This window comes from Pipistrellus hanaki, assembly GCF_964339955.1.
Source record: "Pipistrellus hanaki genome assembly, chromosome: 9".
Taxonomy (NCBI): domain Eukaryota; kingdom Metazoa; phylum Chordata; class Mammalia; order Chiroptera; family Vespertilionidae; genus Pipistrellus; species Pipistrellus hanaki.
In genome coordinates this window covers 15740540-15764117 of record NC_140511.1, presented here as the reverse complement: position 1 = coordinate 15764117, position 23578 = coordinate 15740540, and the positions used below count along the sequence as shown (strand labels likewise).

Below are 23578 nucleotides of genomic sequence, written 5' to 3'. Positions count from 1 at the left end.
TTCTCTAGGCTCCACTCCCTTCCTAGCCCGGCCTCATCCAGTGCTGGTGAAAGAAATTTTCCCAGGATAAACACCCTGAGCTCTCTAAAGTTAAGCAATAGGATTATTACTTCGGAGAATAAATAAAGACATGCATATGATTGAGCAGTTGGTATTTCCTAATATGTATACGCCCTGCTTAAAAGGAAGGTGGAACATGCTTTCGGTTTCAAATTGCACGCCAAGGCTAAGAGAGAAAAGCCATGGAGGCCGGTGAGTTTGGGGTTTTGTTGTGGTTCTTATTGTTCTGTTCTGTTTATTTTTTTTTTACTTTATAAAAGGATATGTCTTAGGGAAAATTTTTTTGAAAGGGACTGGCTTTTGGGAAATCCATAATTAGGTTCTGTGAAAGTTTAGGTGAACAGAACTGAGGGAGAGGGAAGAAAGAGGAGAGGAGAAAGGGAAGTAGAGAAGGGGCCTCAAATGCTCACAGCTTTCAGAAAGGCCAGGCGGGGGCCGGAAAGGAACTGAGCTTTAGTGGTATTTCCTGTCATTTTGCAATCTTAACTGAGTTCTCTGACAAAGGGTGCGGGATGCCCCTGAGATGGGTACCAGCAGCTGCTGTCCACAAGGGAAATAGGTGAAAAATCAGGAGTCAGCCACAGTAAATCTCAGACTTCAGACACTCAGTGAGCACATGGGTAACACAGAGGGAAGAGTGAGAGAGGAGGGTAGTTCAGGATGACTGAACTGCATGGGGAGGGACATTGTATGGACTAAGTCTAAAGGAGGCTCTTCCCTGTTGCTGACTTAAGAGGAAAACGAGGCTGTTTAGTGACTTGAGAAATCCTTGTGTTTTAAACAGACAAAGTCCTGAAGGAGAAGAGGACTGTTTTTATCCAATCCGTGACCCCGGGCATAATAAATGGCTTGTTGGATAACCTGTTAGAAAAAAGAGTGCTGAACCAGGAGGAGATGGAGAAAATAAGAAATGAAAATGCCACATCTATGGATAAGGCCCGAGCTTTGATTGACTCAGTCTATCGGAAAGGGCCCCGGGCTAGCAAAGAGTGTATCACTCTCATTTGTGAAAACGACTCCCACCTTGCAGAGAAGATGGGGCTCCCAGGTAAGGTCTGCAATTGGGAGTAATGTCCACCGAGGCCCCCTGACTTTGAACCACATACAGGGGTCCTCAAACTTTTTAAAGTGGGGGCCAGATCACGGTCCCTCAGAGAGCTGGAGGGCCGGACTATATGAACTACTAATTCCTACTGTAACACCTCGGCTGCGCTCACTGCCCAAAAAACCTGGTGGGCTGGATCAGACTCCTCTGCGGGCCGCATGTGGCCCGAGGGCCGTAGTTTGAAGACCCCTGAATAGGATGTCTTCACTGGTCATGTTTGTTTGCAGACAGCTTCTTTACGTCTGGCAGTATTATATATGCCCTGTCTCCTTACTCTTTATTCCTATTCCTTTAGTCTCAGAGTCCTTCTTTGAATTAAAACTCACCTCCCATCTTGAATATGTGGTAGCTTAGTTGTTGAAATTTATGAGAACAGTCTGATAAATTTCATACCACATTATCTAGTCCTCCTGGCAAGACACTTTATTTATTTACTTACTTACTTATTTATAATTTATTATTTATATAGTTAGTCAGTCAGTCTATGCCTGTCTTACTAACATAGCAAAGTTCATCTCTGGGTAAGTTCTTGTTTTTCTTTTAATACCTTTTTCCCCCACATTACACTCCCCCAAATTAAAGACAATAACTAACAATAAGGGTTCAGCTAGTTACTTAAATCTAGGAATCCCTAGATACTTATATACCATATTTTTCGGACCATAAGACGCACCGGACCATAAGACGCACCAGTTTTTAGAGAAGGGAAATGAAGAAAAAAAGATTCTGAAACAAATAGTGTCCTAAAATATTTTATGTGCATTAAAACCCAACATCACAGTCATAAACACATGTAATCAACCCTGTAAAGTAAACAGCAGCATTTAGAACCATTTTGGAGCCGGGCAAGCACACAGAGACCACACAGAGCCGGGCAAGTAAAAAAACTTTTTTTTTACAGTATATGTGTAGGCTATATTTGGACCATAAGACGCAGGGACTTTTTCCCCTCACTTCTGGGGGAAAAAAGTGCGTCTTATGGTCTGAAAAATACGGTAGTTATCTGACATGAAGACTTCAGATCTGTCATGGAGTAGCTTTTTTTAAAATATATATTTTATTGATATTTTACAGAGAGGAAGGGAGAGAGATAGAGAGCTAGAAATGTCGATGAGAGAGAAACATCGACCAGCTGCCTCTAGCACACCCCCTACCGGAGGTGTGCCCACAACCAATGTACGTGCCCTTGAACGGAATCGAACCTGGGACCATTCAGTCCGCAGACCGATGCTCTACCATTGAACCAAACCAGTTTCGGCCATGGAGTATCTTTTTGATTTCTCTCCAAAAGTTTGCTCTCTAGGAAGAATAAAATATTTCAATGATGGTGAATCACTCAGAGAATAAATTTAATGCTTACAGAAAAGCTAGGATTTTAAATGTGGACTCTTTCACTTAATTGCCCTCTTGCGTTTTCTTTTATGTGATGTTGTCCACTAGCATGGAACTAGGCTGCAGACCATTGTGTAAGGCCCAACCTTGACCTCACATCCTCCTGAGGCCCTGATACAAGACAGACAGGCATCTGACCTGCCCCTTCTCTCCATAGTCCCTAAGTCCCCCCACAACCTAGATGGGAGCTCTGGCAACTCGCAACCGCCGGTCTCTTTTATGCTTCCCAATCCAATCAGAGGGAAAAGTGGTTCTTTGAAAGCAAGACATCTTTTTCTCAGGGACTGAAGGAAGCCTATGCCTGGCTTACTGACATACAAAGTTCATCTCTGGGTAATTTCTTGTTTTCCATTTATTTATTTATTTATTTATTTTCTTTTTTTTTTTCTTTCTTTATTGATTAAGGTTTTACAAATGTGTGGTTATTTCCCCATTGCTCACACCAACTGCCCCAATCCTACCCTCACTCTCACCCTCCATTGTCTGTTTCCATTGGTTATGTTTATAAGCATGCATAAGTCTCTGTTTTCATTTGAATACCTTTTTTCCCCCCGTTTAACACTCCCCCAAAATAAAGATAATCAATAACTACCAATAAGGGTTGGGAGTAATTGTATAGTAGCCAACATTTCTTCTTTCTTGCCCCACTCCTTCCAGGTCATAGTCCTTGAGTTCTAGAGGCATTTGAACAAACCACTAGAATGAAGTTTACAAGTGGAGTCTCCTGGCTGCTGGTCAGCTGATGGATCCTCAGGCACGCTGTCATGCCTTTGTGTCACTCTCATCTACTTGGCAATTGTTTTCTGGGCCACATGATGTGATAATTAGATGACTTATTTGAATGACTCTAATAGGTAGATCTTTCTGAAAAAAAGTTCTTGACATGTACACGCCTGCCACCACAAAGCCCTCTCCAGAGAACGTTTTTGAACTTATTGATGGTTAGTCAGTCCAGCAGTCTAGATGGGAAGGGTGGGACAAGCTACAGTCTGTCCCCTTGGGCTGAGCATTTTGAGGGACAGCCTATGGCTCTCCCTCATTCAGAGCAAGTAAAAGGACCATGTTTTCTATGGGAATATCGTCTTCAATAGTAACTATGGGATGAAAACTTGGGGTATTTCATATATGTTAGCTCACACCAACTCTTAAAAGTTTTTGGGTTAAGCTTCTAAGCTGTGTATTGTTATATTAAGATCCTTATAAAGACTTAAAAAAAAAAAAACCACCTAAGTTGAATTTCTGTCCTTGAAATTGACAAGCATAATGAATGGTGACCTCAGAGGATGCCTTGATAGGCTTGAGTTGTTTTATGCACCCAAACAGTGCAACAGGCTTTTCGGTGTTTGTTTGTTTGTGTTTTTGTCCCTAGGGGTGTGCCACTGAGTAGGGCACGTGCAGAATACAGAGCCTGCAGCCAGAGCCCCTGTCACATACATGAACCCACAATGCCCTTCGTGGGCTGGCAGAGGTTCAGTACACCAGAGCCTAGATTTGTGTTTATACGCTAGCTCTACAGCTTTCCTGCTATGTGGCACTGAGATTAACTTCACCCTGATTGATGGTAGAGAAATGAGTCACCTCATCATCATTTTCTGCTGTGACAGAACTTGGCAGTGTACTTGTCCCAGCCTTTTCTTGGTTTTCTCTAAAATCTAGGTCAGCTCTAAGTTACACAGCCTCACTTTGCATGTACCTGCCAAGCAGTAGTGGGCACCTCAGGAGCCACCTTGAAACACACATATTAAGAGCACTCTTACTTCTGTAGCTGATGGAATCTCATCATATCAATAGAAAGCAGAAATCAAGGGGCAGGTGCAGGCACGCTTCTCTTCTGCCTCCAATGTTAATGCCCAGTAATACATGTGTGGACAGGCTTTTGTTTCTCAATGACGAGTGTGGATGAACAGAGCAAAGCTTGTGGACATTGTTTTCACCAGGGAGTTTCCAACAGAGATAAATGACTCATTTATGGCCTTCATCTTTCCTCAGGTGGGAAATCAGACATTGATCAAAATGCACACGACTCTCAAGCAAGGCTTCTTCCCTTCACAGGTAATGGCATGTTCAAAGCAAGAACATTTTTGAACCCCAACTTTCTTGACATTAACTACAGATTCATGGGATAAAGGTGGGGTGAGGAGGCAATGGGCAGTTCTCCTGGATTGATCCTGTGTCTTTTGCTATTTTCAATCCATTCTGCTTTAGCAGAGGGCATTCCTGCAGTTTCACTTCCATATTTATAGCAACAAATTCTGAATATGTGTCTCAAATTCTGACTACCCACCTGAATGCCACACTTCATTATCCCATAGCCTTCTGAACATAGGCACTGGCATCTCCCACAGCCCCCTTTCCTCTGCTTACCCAGAGTTAAAATTGCCATCTGCCTTCCTTCACACCTTGGTTCTCATTCTCTCTCTTGGTTATGGTGCCTCCATTACCAAGTTATTCAAACCGGAAACCTGAAATTCAATTTTAGCTCTTTCTTCTCCCTCAGTTCCCCCATTCAAACAGTATCTGAGATTTATTGATTCCTCTTTCAAGTCCAGATCTGTCTAGCCACTTCTCTCTGTATTACTATAGTTCAGAGCTCCAATTCCCATAGTTCCCTCTGATTCTCCTGCCATAATCTCATTATATTTTTCTTGTATTTTTAAAAATAAATCCATTATTATTTCCCACTGGGCTTTAAGCTTTATGAGTCCAGCCTCTTATTTGCTAAACTAGAGGTCTGGTGCACAAAATTTGTGCAAGGGGAGAGGGGTTGTCCCTCAGCCCAGCTTTCACCCTCTCCAATCAGGGACCCCTCAAAGGATGACTGACTGCCCTCTCACAATCCAGGACTGCTGGCTCCCAAAGGCTTGTCTGCCTGCCTGCCTGATTGTGCCTAACAAATTCTTCCTGCCAGCCTGATCAGCCCCTGCCCTCCCCTGACAGCCTGATCAATACCTAACTGCTCCCCTGCTGGCCCTATTGCCTCTAACTGCCCTCCCCTACCATCCTGATCTCCCCCCAGCTGCCCTCCCTTGCAGGCCTGGTCCCCACCACAACTTCCCTCCCCTGCAGGCCTGGACTCCCCTTAACTGTCCTTCCCTGAAGGCCTGATCATCCCTAACTGTCTTCCCCTACAGGCCTGATTGCCTGCAAGTGTCCTCCCTTGCATGCTTTGTCCCTCCCAATGCCCTCCCCTGCTTCCTGATCACCCACTATTGCTCTCCCATGCTGGCCATCTTATGGTGGCCATCTTGTGTCCACATGGGGACAGCCATCTTTTACCACATGGAGGTGGCCATCTTGTGTGTTTGAGTAATGGTCAATTTGCATATTACCTCTTTATTATATAAAATAATCAATGTTTTATTTGTCCTGGGACAGTGTTTTGTTCTCAGTTCTTGAAGTATTTCATCTGAAAGTGATTCTTTTCTCTAAATTTTGGGAGATAGTTAGAGGCCACAAATGGAAATAGTTCAACAAATTTATAAATTGCTGTAGTGAATCTATTAAAGGTGGTTATCTAGGAATTTTTCTTAGATATTTCATGGGATGGAGACACTCACTATATAATCAAATGCCTATCCCTTTACTAGAAATTAGTAGCTCTACTGTAATCAAATATTCCTCTTTAATATTTGCCTTGTTCTACAGATACAATGTATGGAGAAATAGAATATTTTTTTCACCTAGTAATGATTTCTATAGTTTTCTTTAATAAATTAATTCTAATTAACTTTTACTTTACCCACAGTAAACACATTTCAGCCTGCCTTGTTTTGCCTAAATAAATGCACAATAATGTCTTCAAATTTTCCTTCAAAATTGAATATAACTCTCTTGTTTGAATAATTCAGCTTTTGATAGATCTTCCAAATATTGAGAAAACAATTATTTTGAAAAAGACATTATGTTATTTCTTTAGCAAGTACATCACACTGCTGGATGGTAAAGGCTTTATTCACATAAATGATTGTTAAAACCCTTCCTCATATATTGATGTAATCAATGTTTAGTGCTATGAATCTAGCTAATATGCATCTTGATTTTAGCATTTATCACTCTATTTCATAGTCATTCTAGTAAATATATTCAGTACTCCTCCTCCTCCTCCCCATACATACACACATTAGAGATATCCTGGAGGACAGAACAAAAGCCCGCCCTCCCTTCCTCCCTCCCTCCCTTCCTTCCTCCCTCCCTTCCTCCCTTTCTTTCTCCCTCCCTCCCTTTCTTCTTTCCTTCCTTCCTTCCTTCCTTCCTTCCTTCCTTCCTTCCTTCCTTCCTTCCTTCCTTTCTTTCTCCTTCCCTTCCCTCTTTCCTTCCTCCCTCCCTTCCTCCCTCCCTCCCTCCCTTCCTTCCTTCCTTCCTTCCTTCCTTCCTTCCTTCCTTCCTTCCTTCCTTCCTTCTTTCCTTCTTTCCTTCCTTCCTCTCTCCCTTCCTTCCTTTCTTTTCTTCCTTTCTCTCTCCCTTCCTTCCTTTCCTCCCTCCCTTCCTCTCTCCCTTTCTCCCTCCTTTCCTTCCTTCTTTCCTTCCTTGTTTCCTTTCTCCCTTCCTTCCTTATTTCTTTCCTTCCTCCCTCCCTTCCTTCCTCCTTTTTATCTCTAATGCATCTTAAGTAAATAAAAAATAAACACATATATTTTAAAAACATTGAAATAGAGTGATTAAACTCTGCCTCAATTAAATTTTATTATCCATTTTAAATCATTTGAAATAAATTCATATTCTAAACATTTTATCTAACATATTGTTTTTGAGAGCTATATCATGCATGGCCTTGAATAAATTCCCTTTTTATTCTTCTAATCTAAAGTGTTTTGTAAAAATGCTGGTCCTCAGAGATAAAGGCTGATTCTTGTATTGCACCCCTAGAAGCCTCCTCTGGTGTGGAATGTGTTCCCACAGCAGTGACTCACTCAGTGGTGCTGGCATCTATCCCAGGGTTTTTCCTCTAAGGACTCACTCCCTCCTCTGTGGCTTCACATGCAGCCCCTGCTGTGAGGAGCACCAGGCAGGACACCCAGGGATGCCATTATTCATGATGCCTCTTGTCTGTTGCAGCTCCCCAGGCAGTGAAAGACAACTCAGCTCAGCTGGTGGTTTCAGGACCAGCAGGGAGCCTCAAGCTCTGCCCACCAGACAAAGTCCAAAGGATATGGAATGAAAAGTCAGCAGAGGTGCTGTGCTCAGAAAACAGGATCCGGGTGAAAGAAACACTGGACTCTTTGAAAGGGCAGTGGGGCTTTCTTAGAGCCACTTTCCTAGAGAAGTTCTAGAAACTCATCGTGGTGCTTCCCTTACATAAAACATTCCTATCTCCTAGAACCCCAGGTTTATGTATTGAGTTCTAAGTTTGATACCTCTCCCCGAGTAAATACTTAAAATAACAACAAAAACATCCCTGGGATGCTTAATATGAATCAGATACTATTCTAAGCAAGTTGCAGAGTTGAGAAAACATATTTGAATAATACCTTGAACTCTAATAATAGCCATGGTATAGATTAGGAAATTGTGCATTGGATGATAAAATATTTTGGCAAAAACAATAAGCATCAAAACATGTTCTCTCAATCCTAACTCAAAAAAAAAAAAAAAAATTAAATCCTAACCAGTTGTCATCTGGGAATTTGTGAGCTCTATTTTAACTCCTCTAGTAAAATTCATTTGACTTTCCTATAACTGTGGTTTATGAAATTTGGTTTCTGGATCAAACTAGAAGGGGAGAAATAGTCATATATCCCCAAGATGAATATTTAAAGGGAACAGGGCCATTTATGCAATTTGCATTTCCAACAGATTTACCCAGTAATGGGAAAGTCCACTCGGACACGTATTGCTCTCATTATCTGCAACACAGAGTTTGATAAGCTTCCCAGGAGAACTGGAGCTGATGCTGATATCAGAGGTATGAAGATGCTGCTGGAAGGTCTAGGATATACTGTGGATGTTAAAGAAAACCTCACTGCTTTGGTAAGGTCTTCCAGAACGTAGGGACAATGATCACACCTTTCATTTGCCTAAATAACTTTTGGTTGGAGCACCAGAAACTTAACTTCTTGATAATCTAAAATTTAAATTTGCCCTTGGAGGTGCTTCTCACCCCTCCTAACTAGAAAAAACTCTAGTGAAACTTTTATTTGAGAATTTCTCTGTAAACAAAAATACCCTTTCCTCTCTACTAGAAATTCCCAAATGACATTCTATAACCCTAGGTCATCTATGTTTGAATTGAAACTTAAATTATCTTTTATACCCCATTGATGTTTATATTATCCAGGAAGTTCTTAAGTGTCTTTTTATTGAATTTCCCAGGTGCCATAGTAATGGATCTCATAGTCCAAAAGTAATGGCATGGTCTCTTCCAGGACATGATTGCAGAGCTGAGGGCCTTCGCTGCCCGCCAGGAGCACAAGAACTCTGACAGCACTTTCCTGGTGTTTATGTCTCACGGTATTCGACAAGGCATTTGTGGGAAGAAACACTCTGAGGAAGTCTCAGATTTATTAGATATCAACACCATCTTTCAAAGTTTGAACACTTATAACTGTCCAAGTTTGAAGGACAAACCCAAAGTGATCATTATCCAGGCCTGCCGTGGTGGTGAGTGCTGTTGCGTTAGAACACAAGATATGCAAGCGTTGACCTCATCATTTCTATACATGTTTTGTGCCTGCTCCTTAAAATCAAAGAATACCTACTGTCACCAAACAAAGCTATAGCTTCTGTGAGTCATATGAATGGTTAGTAGATATTTATTCTACTTTCAACTAAAGAGATATTCCTTTTAGTCTCAAGACTTGGATGTTTCAGTGTCAATATAATTCATTTAGGGTTAGTAGAAATAAAGGTTGTTAAGAAGATAGTTCCTGGGATGTATGTGTGTACACAAATGTGAATGCAAGATAGCCACAAATGAATTAGTAAATATGGTTGAACAGAGGCTTATGGGAGAAAATAAATCTTTTGGCTTTTGAAGTAACAAGATATAAAATCTTGTCTTTCTAGAGAATGAAGGGGTGGTGTGGTTAAAAGACTCAGCAAAAGATTCTGGAAACAGCTTCTCATTGGCTCCAGAAGATTTTGAATATGATGCCATTAAGAAAGCCCATATAGAGAAGGATTTTATTGCTTTCTGCTCGTCAACGCCAGGTAATGGGTGCCTGTGTAGGACACCTTTTTGGGCATTGCCAATACAGAAATTCACACACACACACACACACACACACACACACACACACACACTCTGTAGAGAATGGGTATCTGTTGCACTTTCTATGAGACTTCTGAAGAACAACTAAAGCAGTCCTCCTAGTTTAAATCATCAATTATCCATACCCACAGAGATCACATATACTTTCACTAAATTAGTAATTAGTAAAATCCCATGGTGCAAAAATAGTTTCCTGGAACTGCTTGGGATCAATTGAGAAATATCTATGATGAAGTAAATTAGAAGCTGACTCCACATAGGGAAGGTTTACAATGTTGGGATCAATCAGCAGATCAATTTGCCTGGACATCAGCATGTATTTACAGAAAAGAAGTATTATAAATATAGGGGCAGGGAGAGATAAAAAAGCATAAGAGGCATATTAAACCTCTAAGTTAAATTGTTTTCAACTAGAAATATAGAGTGAATGAGAAAGAAAAAAACAACATAATGACTTCTAAACCTAGGCTATGGATTAAGAATACTGCCAATTATATTCTGACCCTGACATCCATTTAATATTTTGTAAAGTAGTCCTAGTTATTCAGCCTCTCTGGGCTTTCTTTGAATTCCTCATTGATGTAATATATATTATATATATTAGAGGCACAGTGCACGAAATTCCTGTACTGGGTGGTGGGGGGAGTGTCCCTCAGCCCAGCCTGCATCCTCTCCAATCTGGGACCCCTCGAGGGATATTCAATTGCCCATTTATACCCAAACCCACCTGGATTGGGTCTAAATGGACAGTTGGACATCCCTTTCACAATACAGGACTGCTGGCTCTCAATTGCTTGCCTGCCTGCCTTCCTTGCCCATAACCACTTCTGCCTGCCAGCCTTATCATCCCCTAACCACTCCCATGCCATCCTGATTGATGTCTAACTGCTCCCCTGCCAGCTTGTTTGCCCCCAACTTCCCTCTTCTGCTGGCCTGGTGACCCCTAACTGCCCTCCCCTACAGAGTTGATCCCCTCCAACTGCACTCCCTTGCAGACCTGGTCCCTCTCAACTTCCCTCCCTTGCAGGCCTGGTCCCTCCTAACTACCCCCCCTCCCCAGGTGGCCTTCTTGTGGTTGCTATCTTGTGTCCACATAGGGGAAGGATCTTTGACCACATGGGGGCAGACATCTTGTGTGTTGGAATGATGGTCAGTCTGCATATTATTCTTTTATTAGATAGGATAGAGGCCTGGTTCATGGGTGAGGACCAGCTGGTTTGCCCTGAAGGGTGTCCTGTATCAGGGTGAGGTATCTCCTTGGGGTGTGCAGTGGCCTGAGCAAGGGGCCTGTGGTGGTTTGCAGAACGGTCATGCACACTGGCAACCCAAGTAGAGGCCATGGTATCTGGAATTTATTTACCTCTATAATTGAAACTTTGTACCCTAGATCAGAGCCAAGCCTCCTGCTTGCTCCATGGCTGCAGCAATTTCTATTTGGATTTGTTTATCTTCTATAATTAAAATTTTGTATCCTTGAGTGTTGGGAGGCCTAGGCCAACCAGGGTGTGTGGAAAGCTTGGCTTCCTCTATTGCCAGGAAAACCCAAGCCTCTCAACTGCTCTCTGTGGCTGCAGCCATCTTGGTTCGGGTTAATTTGCATACTCTCTCGGATTGGCTGGTGGGTGTGGCTGGTGGGTGTGGCATAGTGACAGTTAATTTACATATTACTCTTTTATTAGGTAGGATACTATATTTTGAAATTTCTTGAAATTCACATTTTTTTTGTGTGTGTCAGTTGACCATGTCATAATGTAGAAATCTATAATATTATCCCAAAAAAATCAAAAACAGTGATGTGAGGCAAAAAGTCTCATACATTTACAAAAGATTTAGCAGATTTTGATATTATTACATATTTTTTCTTTAAAACCCTTTAATCCCAGCATTCCAAAAAGATCTACCTCTGGCTATGTAGTCTTTTGTAGACAGACCCCCCCTGGCTTCTCAACATTCATCTTGCTGAGTTCTTTCTTGTTTTCTTTTACTTTCCTCACCCCTCCATTGCAGTTGACACTTAAAAACTTCAACTCTGGTATTTTCAGTTAGTTATTTGCCAATAGTAAAGTTAGCATCCCTTTCTCTGGTGCTAATTGCAAGCACATTGTAGTTCTCTTCTGAACAAACAGCGCCATTTGCTCCCTTAATTTCACAAAGGACGTGTGGAGATTTTTGCCTCCATCCTCTTTCCATCCTCTTTGTTTAATAGGAACCAGCTCCATAAAACACCTGTGGCTTTAAATATAACTTTAACCTATAACTATTATATGTTTTATTGTCAATATTATTGGCTAAAAAGTTTTGTTCAAGCTTGTGTCCATGATTATATACAGAGCTTTATCACTTTTCTCTTATACATTGTTTTGTAAAATTTTAAAATGGTGCAATGATTTTTATGTGTCTACTATTCATATAATTAATATAATTCTTCAAAATTTCTCTTTCATAAGGCTGTTTTGTCCTCCAGTAGAATATGATATTTCTCTCTTACACCTTATTTAGGTTTGCTCTTCTTTTATATTGGTAGCATTCTCATGTTCAGTTAACATTTCTTTGTACAAATACTTTATGATCAATAGTATTTTATTTTAATTAAATTATTTACATGGTCAATATTTGAAATGTTATTAATATAATTATTCTATATGGACTGGGTATAACACATCCTATATTTCCTAGACACTTATAATCTTTCAATATATTTTTGTGGCAGAAAATTTTACCCTCCCTACACTTTATAATCAAGGCCATTGCATTTCAGAATTTATAGATAACTTAAATTAGAGTCTGTAAACAAATAATCTTGTGATTAACACTCAGGTATTTCTTCCCTAAGGCCCAATCACTTCCATCTACCTCATTCTGCCCTCACTTCCATATTTACCAGATTTATAGATTCGTGTATCCTAAGATGATACCAACTTAATATCTGCCCCATATATGGCAATAACAATCGTCAAGTATCAGTAAAAATATACTCATTACACATTGGATATATCACTGCATGATGGCCAACAGTGTATAGAAAACAGCATGAACTCAACAGGCTTCCTCAGTTGGAGTGAAAATCCTAGCATTCTATCTTTTGGGCCAGACAAGAGTTTTGCATGAGATTTGGAATGTGCTTTATTCACAGATAATGTTTCTTGGAGACATCCCAAACGGGGCTCTCTTTTTATTATTAAACTTATCGAAATTTTGCAAGAACATGCCTGGTCCTGTGACGTGGAGGAAATTTTCCGAAAGGTAAGGCTCTCAATGTTTCCCATACTCTTATTTCCCTGGATACTTGACTATTCCAGATGGAAACCTAGGGAGCACCTCTGGACAGGTTTATCTTTCAGAAACGTTCTTCTTTCCAAATTAGCTTTGAGTTTCTTTGCTGAGTCAGCAAGCCTGAAAGGCAGATCCCATTTGCTATCATCTAGAAATCAACACCTAGAAAATAATAATTGATTTTTAACTCCCATCAAACCCTACGTAGACAAACAACTGGACTTTGATTTCCTCGTGTCCATAGCTTTCAGATCCAGAAACAGAGTTCAACAGTCTGGTCATTCCATGCTTAGATATGTATATTATGATTCTTACAGATGCACAATCTTTTTGCTTTCGTGATTTATTTCACTCTACTTTCTGTAATTTTTCAAGCTTAAGTGAAGGTTCTTCTTGTCAAGAAAAGAAAAATATAGGTTCTCTTTCCCCTTTAGGTTCGATTTTCATTTGAGTCCCCGGATGGCAGGGCACAGATGCCCACTACTGAAAGAGTGACTTTGACAAGATGCTTCTACCTCTTCCCAGGATATTAATATAAGTACGTTGTATCAGTGTCAATGCCCAGATGTGTGTGTGTGTGTGTGTGTGTGTGTGTGTGTGTATGTGTGTGTGTGAGCATGTGTGCGCGCATGCCAACATGGGCCCGCACAGGTGGGAAGGGTGGGTGAGGTTGGGGAAGAAAGCCTCAACTTTATCCTTATCAAGGTCTCAAGGCCTCAGGTAGTAAATGGGAGCTACTAAAGGATGCTTTCTGCTGGTTCGTTGCAGAGCATGCTGCTCTTCTCTCAAAATTCAGCAGTCAGAAGTCCCTTTCTCAGGGTCAGCTGATATAGACTGAGATGTGGCCATGAAATGATGAAAGTTTGGTTTTAGGTGTCTCTCCCTTTCACTCAGTAGGGCAATATTTAGACATAGCATGGTCTCTTCCTTCTGTCCCCATGAGTAGAGTGATCTTTTAACTTGCATTTCTTTTAGCAGAACACTTTTTAAAAATATTTCTGTGTGTGTGTGTGTGTGTGTGTGTGTGTGTGTGTGTGTGTTTTCTTGTAGGAGACCAGGATCCTGTCATTTTTGGAATTATGACTGCAGGAAACACACATTTCTTTCAACATTCTAATAAATCTGAAATTTAAAAAATAAAAAAGTTGTTATGCTGTTTTTCTACTCTGAGAAGATATGGAATGGGATTTGGAGCTTATAATGGATCTGGAGACCTTATACTTGACCCATGATCAATGAACAATCTAATAGCACCATTCTTTTTTTTTCTTTTTTTTTTTCTATAAACCATTCTCTGGGCTTTCAGGTATAGGGATACAGATGCCGATCACAGTAGCTACCTGACTTCAAAGAATCTGCTGCTCAGCAGGAGGGATGCAGAGTATGATAAGTGATGTATCCAAAACCCCAGAGTTTACCACTACCAGAAACTCCATATTTTGATCCTTTCTTAAGGCATTTTAGGCCTGCAAAGTAATTTTGACTCAACTCCAGGCAACTCACAGTTTATAGTGCTATTGGGAACAGAACCCAACAAACACAAAACAATTGGCTGACCATACATAACACCCCATATATTGTATACAAAATAATATTCTTGTGAGGTGCATTGGTAATGAGTTTGAGGTAAAATCCTCCAGTCTACAATGCTAGACTTGGGAAGCACTGAAACGACTACCTTTCACATGCAATTTGAGCCCTTCCTAATCCTAATCCATTAGGAGTTGAGGTGAATTTCTGAACTTTTGAAAACCTTACAAGTTGAATGTCAGATTTTTTTTTCTCCCACTATCTAATCTTTTGTACATTTGTTCTACTGCAGCCTGAGACAGCTTCTCTGATGACTCATTGTTCAGAGAATATGAAAAAAATGGTAGTGAGAAGTCACCTGTTGGAGACAGTGTATAAACTGAACGGTCCTTGCAATCAAAGGGACTAGCAAGGCTAGCCCCCTACCCACACAGTTTTCCCAGGCTTGTTTGGATAGCGGTTATCAGTACAATGAGAGCAACCTTTCAGTGGCTACCTGTAGTCCTCCTGATCCTGCTTTCCTGCCTTTCTTTCTTTTCTCAATTCCCACCTCCCTACCTTAGCCAGGTTCAACCTGTCAGGCTGGCCCTGGCAGTCACCCTCCATGAAGATTAACTATGCAGGCAGGTTTAGGCAGTTACAGAAAAGCATGAAGAGAGTGGAGACACAGATTCCTTCAGACCTTATCCACAAAATCTCAAAATCACAGGGAGACTGGGAGGGGATGATACCAGCACAGTGGAAACAGAAAACAGAAGCTATTTTGCATAATTCTTATCTGAAAATACAAGAAGATCTGTTAGTTTTAACTCCTTCATGAGTTTATGAGTTTTAGGTGAGCAGAGGAGAAATACTGAGGGGTCAGAAAAAGGACAGAGAGAAGGAAGTGTGTGGGAAACAAAGTGAAGGAAGGAAGGGGGGGGGGGGGGAAACAGAGGTGCCAGCCAATAGGAAAATGTTACATCATTTACATTTCTTTTCCCCGAAAGGAAGAAAATTTTCTTCCCAAGGGATTTTCCCGAACAGTCCCGTGAACTCAAAGTTCTAAGCTGCAGTTGCCCAATGTCTGATAAGTTGCCCCACCCCTTGCAATGAGGAAATGCCAGAAGGTTTCATTTTCGAGCTTGTGACTTGCTTCCCAGCAGCAGGAAGGGGCTGAGGCTGGTGGCACCCATGGCTGGTGAGTAGGGGTCTTTTCTGGCTAAGGGTCAGGGGCTTGGGTCTTAGGAAGCTTTCTATTGCTCCTGACAAACAGAAATAACAAAAAGGGAAACGGGAGTCTGTGGTTTGCTTCCCCTTATTAGCTCTGTGTAGCTTGAATCACCCAGGGACATTACCTTAGAAAGATGGAAAGCAAGGTTTCCAGGTATTTTAGAACCAGGAAAAGTTAATTCCTTTCTTTCAGCTCATGGTAATAAAAGGGAGGGAGAAGATAAACCGAGGAAGTTCTTTTTGTGTGAGGCAACTCTTGAACAGTCTTAATGCCTTCTGAAATCTTCTTGCTTCTGGCTGTTTGCAAATGAGTTATCTGGGTGAGAAACTGCTCCCAGGATCCCATAGGCCAACTTTGAACTCCTGCCCCTTTGCCATCTCCTGTCTTGAATTACACACTTGGTCCTTTGAGGTGACTGTTTCCCCCTTTTCTCTCTAGTCCTTGTGCTAAGGACTCCAATGCAGTTTTTCCTAGATCGCTATCACAGGTTTTTAGGGATCGGATCTTCCTCTCTCCAGGTTTTAACCCTCCAATCCATCGTGTTGATAATATACAGAAGCTGAAAAAGCAGGAGATTAGCTATGTATGCAGCTAATAGTCAAACACGTCATAGCACTTTTTTGTTTGTTTGTTTCATTCTCTTAATTTGAAAGAAAGGGGTTCAACTAGGTCATCAGTTTCTAAACTTTATAACAAATCTGAATAATCTATAGTCATGTTTAAAAGTTCATGTGATCCTGCCCCTGAATTTCTCCACCTTAAATAGACAGTAGGCATTTCTAGCCTTATAAAGATTTGCCGATAATTCTTATATAACTGGTCTGACACGTGTTTGTTTGCAGATTAGAATCAATAGGAAAAGTAATTAGTTATCTTTCAGTTCTCACATTCTAGGTATCTCTACATGCAATTTCCTTACTCAGAAACTACATTGAGGCTCCCTGTTGCCTTCTTAAAAATGTCTGAACATTTCAGAAAGGTTTTTCTGCCTTTCAAAATATGTTTATCCATTTTTCCATTACTCTCTCTAAATTATGAAAATATGAATTCAACTTCACAGCAAATATATTTAATGTATGTATCTTCTCTACTATATAATAAGAGAGAAATATACTAAATATCAGTTACACCCTGAGGCATAATGACCGACCTTGTAATGACCAGATCACAGATCTGCAGAAGGGTGGGGTAGCGAATTATAAGTGGGCAGTGGAGACCTACAGGACGGAGCAGGGCAGCAAGCTGTGAGGGGAGGAAAAAAGGGAGTGGGGGAAACTACAGGAGGGTGGCAGTGACCTAGTGGTCCATGGATTCATGTGCAGGGCTACTAATATATATATATTGCTCTTCATGATATAATCTCCCCAGGGTTTATGACTTTATGACTCATCTCATGGCATTTATCTTAAGTTCCTATAATACAAAATTGATTGTATTCTTGTCTTCTTCATGAAGCCTTTGGCTGGAGAGTAGTGGGTAAAACTCACACTCAGGGCTGCGTCTTTGCCTGGGCAGGATGGTCTCACTGATTAATACAGTGGAATCAGGGCATCATTAGACAATAGATGTGAGAAACTGAAAGGCAAGAGACAAAAAAAATAAATGCCCCAGTAAATATAAACAACCAAATTTGGTTAGCCACTATTATACAATTAACAAGGACAAGGAAAAAAATTGCTAGCTTAGTGAGAAACAGGCATCTGGAGCATATACTCTGTCTAGTTTGGGAGCATCATTTCCCGAAGGAAGTGACATCTCATCTGAGATATAAAGAATAAGGGAGCAGTGGGGAAACAGGAAAGAATGTGGGCGTGGGAGACTGTGCACATAGAGCTTCCTAAGTAAGAGCCTTCTAGAAGCAATGTAAGAAGCAAGGTGGTCAACTGACAGAGGATGAGGATGAATGAATGAGAAGACCTACATTAGATTAAGCTCAGAGGTTTCATGATCAAATCTAGATTTTAACACCCTAACACTACTTCATTGTGGAGAACAGATTAGAAGGATCCAAAAGTAAATTTATAAAGCTCCTGAAGTAATGAAGAAAGGAAGGATGTTGGCCTGAAATGTAATAATGTACAATTAAATATGAGAGAAGTGGGCAGATTCTGTAAAATTTAGCAGAGAAAACCAACACAATTTGACATGAGATGGAAAATGAGCATCTCAGAAAACAGGAGAGATTCACTATTACCATGTGATGCCCTTGGTGTTTAGATATAATTCACTACTAAAGGGAACAATGCCCTTGGTGTTTAGATATAATTTACTAGTAAAGGGAATAAAACATATAGGTTTAATTTAGTGATTTTTAAATCATAGAGACTGAAGTATTTAATCACAAGTCCTGGAAAGTCCTCTCTCAGTCCATGTTGAACCATTCACTGATCTACGTATATAAAGATCAACTTTCTGAAGATGATTTTAATAACTTTTGGTATATTGAGAGGAGGTAGATATGTGAGTCTCCATTTTAGTATCCACATCTGGCCTGAATCCATAAATTTAGGAATAATTTCTAATGAAGCCATGAGGATGTAGAGATGATGAGGAGAGTACCTAAGGCCAAACTCCTTGGTTGTATTGTTTACCACATTTCTCCCCATGCCATTCATTCAGGCAACACTATACAACCTTGTTGAGTGCACAGATAAATGAATTGAAGCCCAGAACTCAGGCAGACTAAATCTTCCATACATTAACTGTATGCTGTTTGCAATTCTTCAAACTCTCTGTTCTACCATCTGTATACTATATTGCACCTCCATGTTTTCATTACCTTTTCTAAGAAGCCTTTGTGGTCACACCTGAAGAAATTTACCCAGTCTTCTTTGAATCCCTGAAATACTTTGCATTATTTTAAATAATTCTCCACAAATATCATGTAAGGTAGTTTGCTGATTTAAGAGTGTGTGTATGTGTGTGTGTGTGTGTGTGTGTGTGTGTGTATACAGGTGTGCACGTGTGACGGGGGGACTTTGAACCCCTGAGTTTGATTCCCTTCTCTCCACTTACTATACACACTGTGCACTAAACATAAAATTTGTGTCAATTACTTAACCAATTTCTCTGGATCTCCTTATTTTATATAATAGAATTATTAATATTCTGGTTAGATGGAGTTTTGGTAGAATATAAGAGAGAAGATTCATGCATAACACTTGGCACCAGTGGGGACTTGATAAATATGAATTATTATTACTGAAGCCGTGCTGTAAAAAAAGAATGTGAATCCCAAATTGTATGATTTGGGGCAAATGATTTTTAAATAGAGAAAATAATGGTTATCTCATTAAGTTTTTGAGAGGATATAGCATATTAATGTTTGTATTTAGTACAGAGACATGTAAATAATAATAATAATAATAATAATAATAATAAAGATGCTTTATATTGCTTTATATGTATTTCCTTTTCAATAAATTTAAGTATGCCAAAACCGGTTTGGCTCAGTGGATAGAGTGTCGGACTGCGGACTGAAGGGTCCCAGGTTCAATTCCAGCCAAGGGCATGTACCTTGGTTGTGGGCACATCCCCGGTAGGGAGTGTGCAGAAGGCAGCTGATCAATGTTTCTCTCTCATTGATGTTTCTAACTCTCTATCCCTCTCACTTCCTCTCTGTAAAACCCAATAAAATAAAATATATTTTAAAATAAATAAATAAATAAATAAATAAATAAATTTAAGTGGACAAGAGATGTTAGCTGCGATTGATATAAGGTAACAATTAATTTATGTTTTGTTTCTTTCTCATAATCCCTAATAAATAAACATTTATTGAAATAATTCAAGATGACATGGAAAATGAGGCTAGTGTTTCTGGGCTCACGTTTTTGTTCAATGATCCAGCACATTTTCTTTAGAAAGTGTCATTTTTGTGTCCAGGCTATCCTTATATCTAGATGGACTGAATAATTATCTTAGAATTAATTGAGAATTGATGAGATATCCTGCCTTCCCATATATGTCAAAGTCATATTTGTGCTCTTAAAAAGTCACTTATCACTTTGACTTTTATATTCCTCTATAAAAATTCCAACCATCCCAGGTGGTAATAAATTAACCAATTCTCACATTAATCCACCATATTGAAAAATTAGTCATCAGATTATTTTCAACTCTAAGTTTTGATTGAGATAAGATTTTATAGTATTAGGAACCTAGAGGTATTTATTCACTTATTCATTACTTCATGTTTTCAGCAAGCCTATAAGTACTTTTAAGATTTTAAGCACAAAGATGTAACTAAGAGATGTGGATGCAAATTGTGGATTCAAAAACATAGTGCTTTCACCAAGAAAACTAATTACAGAGAGAATAAATTCTGTGGTATAATGAGACAAGAGCATGGATATTTCTTGGAGTATACATCATTACTATGGGATTAAAAAAATAGAAAGAGAAATATAAGATGAGTGGATAACATTAAGCTCAATGTCAGAAAAAGAAGATAACAAGCTATCCAAAAATCTTAAGTGGCAATGATTCATTAAACAATGCTTAGTATATAATGAAAGAGGTTTGTATTTTATTGGGGAAATGTTGAAATAGTCAGAAGGTACTTCAAGAGTATTTCACATTTTTAGGGAGCTCTCTAGATATAGTGTGAAACTCTTTAGGCTTTGCCCACAGTTGAAGGAGTCTTTGTATTTCTGACAGAAGAACACAACAAAAAACCACTAAAGGCTTTGGAATCTATTGGGAAAGAACTCTTGGATGGAGCTTTGGATGTATTGGTGAAAAAAGATATTCTGAAATTGAAGGAAACTGACAAGAAAAAATTCAATGATGCCAAACATGGAGACAAGGCCCGGGTTTTGGTGAAGGCTGTGCAGCAGAAAAGCCAGGAAGCAGGTCAAGTTCTTGTCCAAACCTTTCTTAACACAAACAAAAATGCCATCAGCAATGAAGGTAAGAATAGAGCTGATATTACAACAAATTTCTCAAACTATCTGGAATCTGTTTATACAAGGTAATATTGTTTTTTTCTTTTAAATGAAAAAAAAAAATCAGGGAGTGCCTTGATTGGTTCATGTAAATAAACATCAAGGTTTGTTCCTGTGCAAAAATCTTGTTAATTAGATCTGTCAACCCTCTCCACTATTGTTTATGAATTCTTACTCCTTCCTCAGAAAGGAGGGGTGCTGGACTTTCCCAGTCTTTTACAAAATTTGTCAAGTATGCCAAGCTGTGATAGATATACTTAAGTTTCTGTAAGGATTGGGTCAGGATGAGTCAGAAACAAACTTCAAAAGGGAGGAGTTCTTCCCTCACATTTTAAAAGTTGAGTTGAAAATTTAGTCTGGTTGATCAGAACTTTGGAGGCAAGGACAGCTAGTGCATGTTAGAATCTCTGAGCAAAATCCTGTCCCTCTAACCCTGGAATCAGTACTCTGGTGGCAAGTTAGCATTTCTCCTTGACATGGCTGGCTCCACAGCTTTGCAAGGAATCTTAGCAGTCCATCTGCTCTGGACAAGTTGAGAATTCAGGCTGAGGTCCCTGAAAAAAAGAATGCCTGGATGGTACTGGATTCAGGATTCTTTTAGTTGCTCGCTGTGGGTCTCTGTCTGTGTCTGTGATGTGTATAAATTAGGAGCAGACTTGTGATGTTATACCATCCTATATAATAAAAGGCTAATATGCAAATTGTCTGTTCCACTGAGAGTTCCACAAGTGGGTGGAGCCCATGGTCCCTCCCCCTCAGCTGGCCAGACCAATTGGCCTTGATCAGGGTGGGCCAGCCAGACCCCACCTGTTCGGGAATTTGTATACCAGGCCTCTAGCCCAAAATGATAACTACCAGCCACATTGTGATTATAGAGTACTGGAATTGTGGCTACTAACACATGTTAAAATGGTAATAGTTTGAATATATTATGTTAAATAAAATATTATTAAAAGTAATTTCATCTGTTTGCTTTTCCTTTTTAATGCAAAATAGTATAAAAATTTTAATTGCACATGTGACTTAATTATGTTTCTAATGAATAGCCCTGTATTAAATATTCATTCAACATACTCTTGCTCAGTGACAAGAAACCATCCACCTAGATGAGTGAGTACTCTAGAGTAAAATATTTCAAGGCTCAAGCTGTTTTAGCTGAATATAAAAATGCTAAGTTTGACCCAAGTCACCATGGAAGATATTTTCCTCATTATAATCATAATCTAGTATTATATTTATGGATGGATCTGCTACTAAGAATATCCCCCTTCTTTCTCAATCACAATACACCTCTTCATATTAGAGGTTACATACAAGGAAAATTCCTACATTTAAAGGTGTTTAAAATTTTTCTCAAGATTTTCCTTCTCTGTCATATGTCTTAGGTTATCATGGGTAACAGATGCAGATATTAAAATTTACATCAGGTGATGCCATGTGATATATCCTGCAGGTCCTCCAGAAACGACTGGGCCAGCTGAGTCAGCAGAAACTACAGATACCCTCAAGCTTTGTCCTCGTGAAGATTTCCTGAAAGTGTGTAAAGAAAAGGCTAAAGAGGTACTGTGTTCTATCCATAAAATGGAGAATGAGAGAGAAACACTTGCTTTCACTAAGTATAGGATTTCCTAAAGCACTGATTGCAGAATGGTAGGGTGGGGACAGCAAAAATCTTTATCATAGCTGCTTTGAGCAAGGAGGAACTCACATAGCCTCACAAAGATTGCAATTTTCTTTCAATCCCATGATAAAACACAGATCTCTCTGTTCATTTATTTGTTCTATCTATTTGACACTTCTTCGAATTAAGCTATAGCTATAGATCAAAATATTTAGTAATTATTTTCAAACTAGTTGAAAAGTCTAGACACAAAACATGACTTAAATATAATTAAAGCTTGAAATCTATTTTATCTTAATGTGTTAAAAATAACACTGAAATAATGAATTTACCAAATGAACTTCATCTATGATGTATTTATTTTTAGTTGGAGTCATTGGAAAATGTCTCCTGCTTTTTATGAAATTTGATCTGAATCTTGAACACCGAGAATGATTTGTCTAGGTGGAGAAGAGAGAGAAAAAGTTATGGTTGGAATGGTTTTAGTCCCTTCAAGATTCTTGCATAAATATCCCAAATATGTTCTAGGTCCACTTTTGGGCTCTTGGAAAATAAATTACATTCTTTTATTTCTTGGTCTATTTTTATTTTTATATAATGCGGAAATGCAAAATCACTTTCAATTCTCACTTCCTCCTTTTGTCAGTTCAATCCATTACAAAGAAAAAACAGGGTCTCTGGTACAAGCGAGGAGACACTGCAGATCTATGAGCCTCTAGAGATTAGTATGTGAAGGTTTAAAAGAGATAAGTAAAACAAACTCACTGCATATCTATTTCCTGCAGATCTATCCAATAAAGGAGAAAACAAGCCGCACTCGCCTGGCTCTCATCATATGCAACAGAGAGTTTGGTCATCTTAAGCCCAGGCAGGGGGCTGAACTTGACATCACAGGGATGGAAGAGTTGCTTGTGGGCCTCGGCTACAGTGTGACTGTGGAAGAGAACCTCACAGCCAAGGTAGGGGCTCCTCACCCACCCCAAACAAGCACATATTCTACACACCCTCCTGCTAACAAATTAACTTTATAAGGATAGCCAGATACTTTACCAACCTTAGGCCACATATCTCTCTGTGTGTGCACATGCATGTGAGTATGTGTGTTTATAAAATGAAATTATTAGAAAGAGGAACTCTCTGTCTCCTTTGAGCTCCAAATATCCCCAATTCCATAAAACTAGACACAAAGTGACTGGCATTCATACCCACATAATTCTTACATCCAAAGTGG

At 39.6% G+C, this 23578-nt stretch overlaps 2 protein-coding genes across 3 annotated transcripts in view; both read left to right on the top strand.

Moving 5' to 3' along the window:
- The first annotated feature begins 202 nt into the window (after positions 1-202).
- The window catches only part of CASP1 (caspase 1), a 63891-nt gene continuing 40515 nt past the window's right edge, over positions 203-23578 (top strand). Inside the window, exons 1-10 of one of the 2 annotated variants that reach the window (XM_084893358.1) lie at positions 203-252; positions 845-1108; positions 4547-4609; positions 7613-7728; positions 8351-8524; positions 8920-9154; positions 9560-9703; positions 12898-13007; positions 13472-13575; positions 14088-14181. In XM_084893358.1, coding sequence (XP_084749484.1) covers positions 243-252; positions 845-1108; positions 4547-4609; positions 7613-7728; positions 8351-8524; positions 8920-9154; positions 9560-9703; positions 12898-13007; positions 13472-13570 — 1215 coding nt within the window. In that variant the 5' untranslated portion in view covers positions 203-242 and the 3' untranslated portion in view covers positions 13571-13575; positions 14088-14181. Of the gene's footprint in view, positions 253-844; positions 1109-4546; positions 4610-7612; positions 7729-8350; positions 8525-8919; positions 9155-9559; positions 9704-12897; positions 13008-13471; positions 13576-14087; positions 14182-23578 lie in introns of those variants that run through there. The other variant, XM_084893359.1, reaches the window with a different exon arrangement.
- The window catches only part of LOC311627608 (uncharacterized protein), a 43027-nt gene continuing 35063 nt past the window's right edge, over positions 15615-23578 (top strand). The window contains exons 1-4 of the mRNA XM_084894104.1: positions 15615-15747; positions 20440-20691; positions 22180-22286; positions 23133-23306. Coding sequence (XP_084750230.1) covers positions 15741-15747; positions 20440-20691; positions 22180-22286; positions 23133-23306 — 540 coding nt within the window. The 5' untranslated portion in view covers positions 15615-15740. The remainder of the gene's footprint in view (positions 15748-20439; positions 20692-22179; positions 22287-23132; positions 23307-23578) is intronic.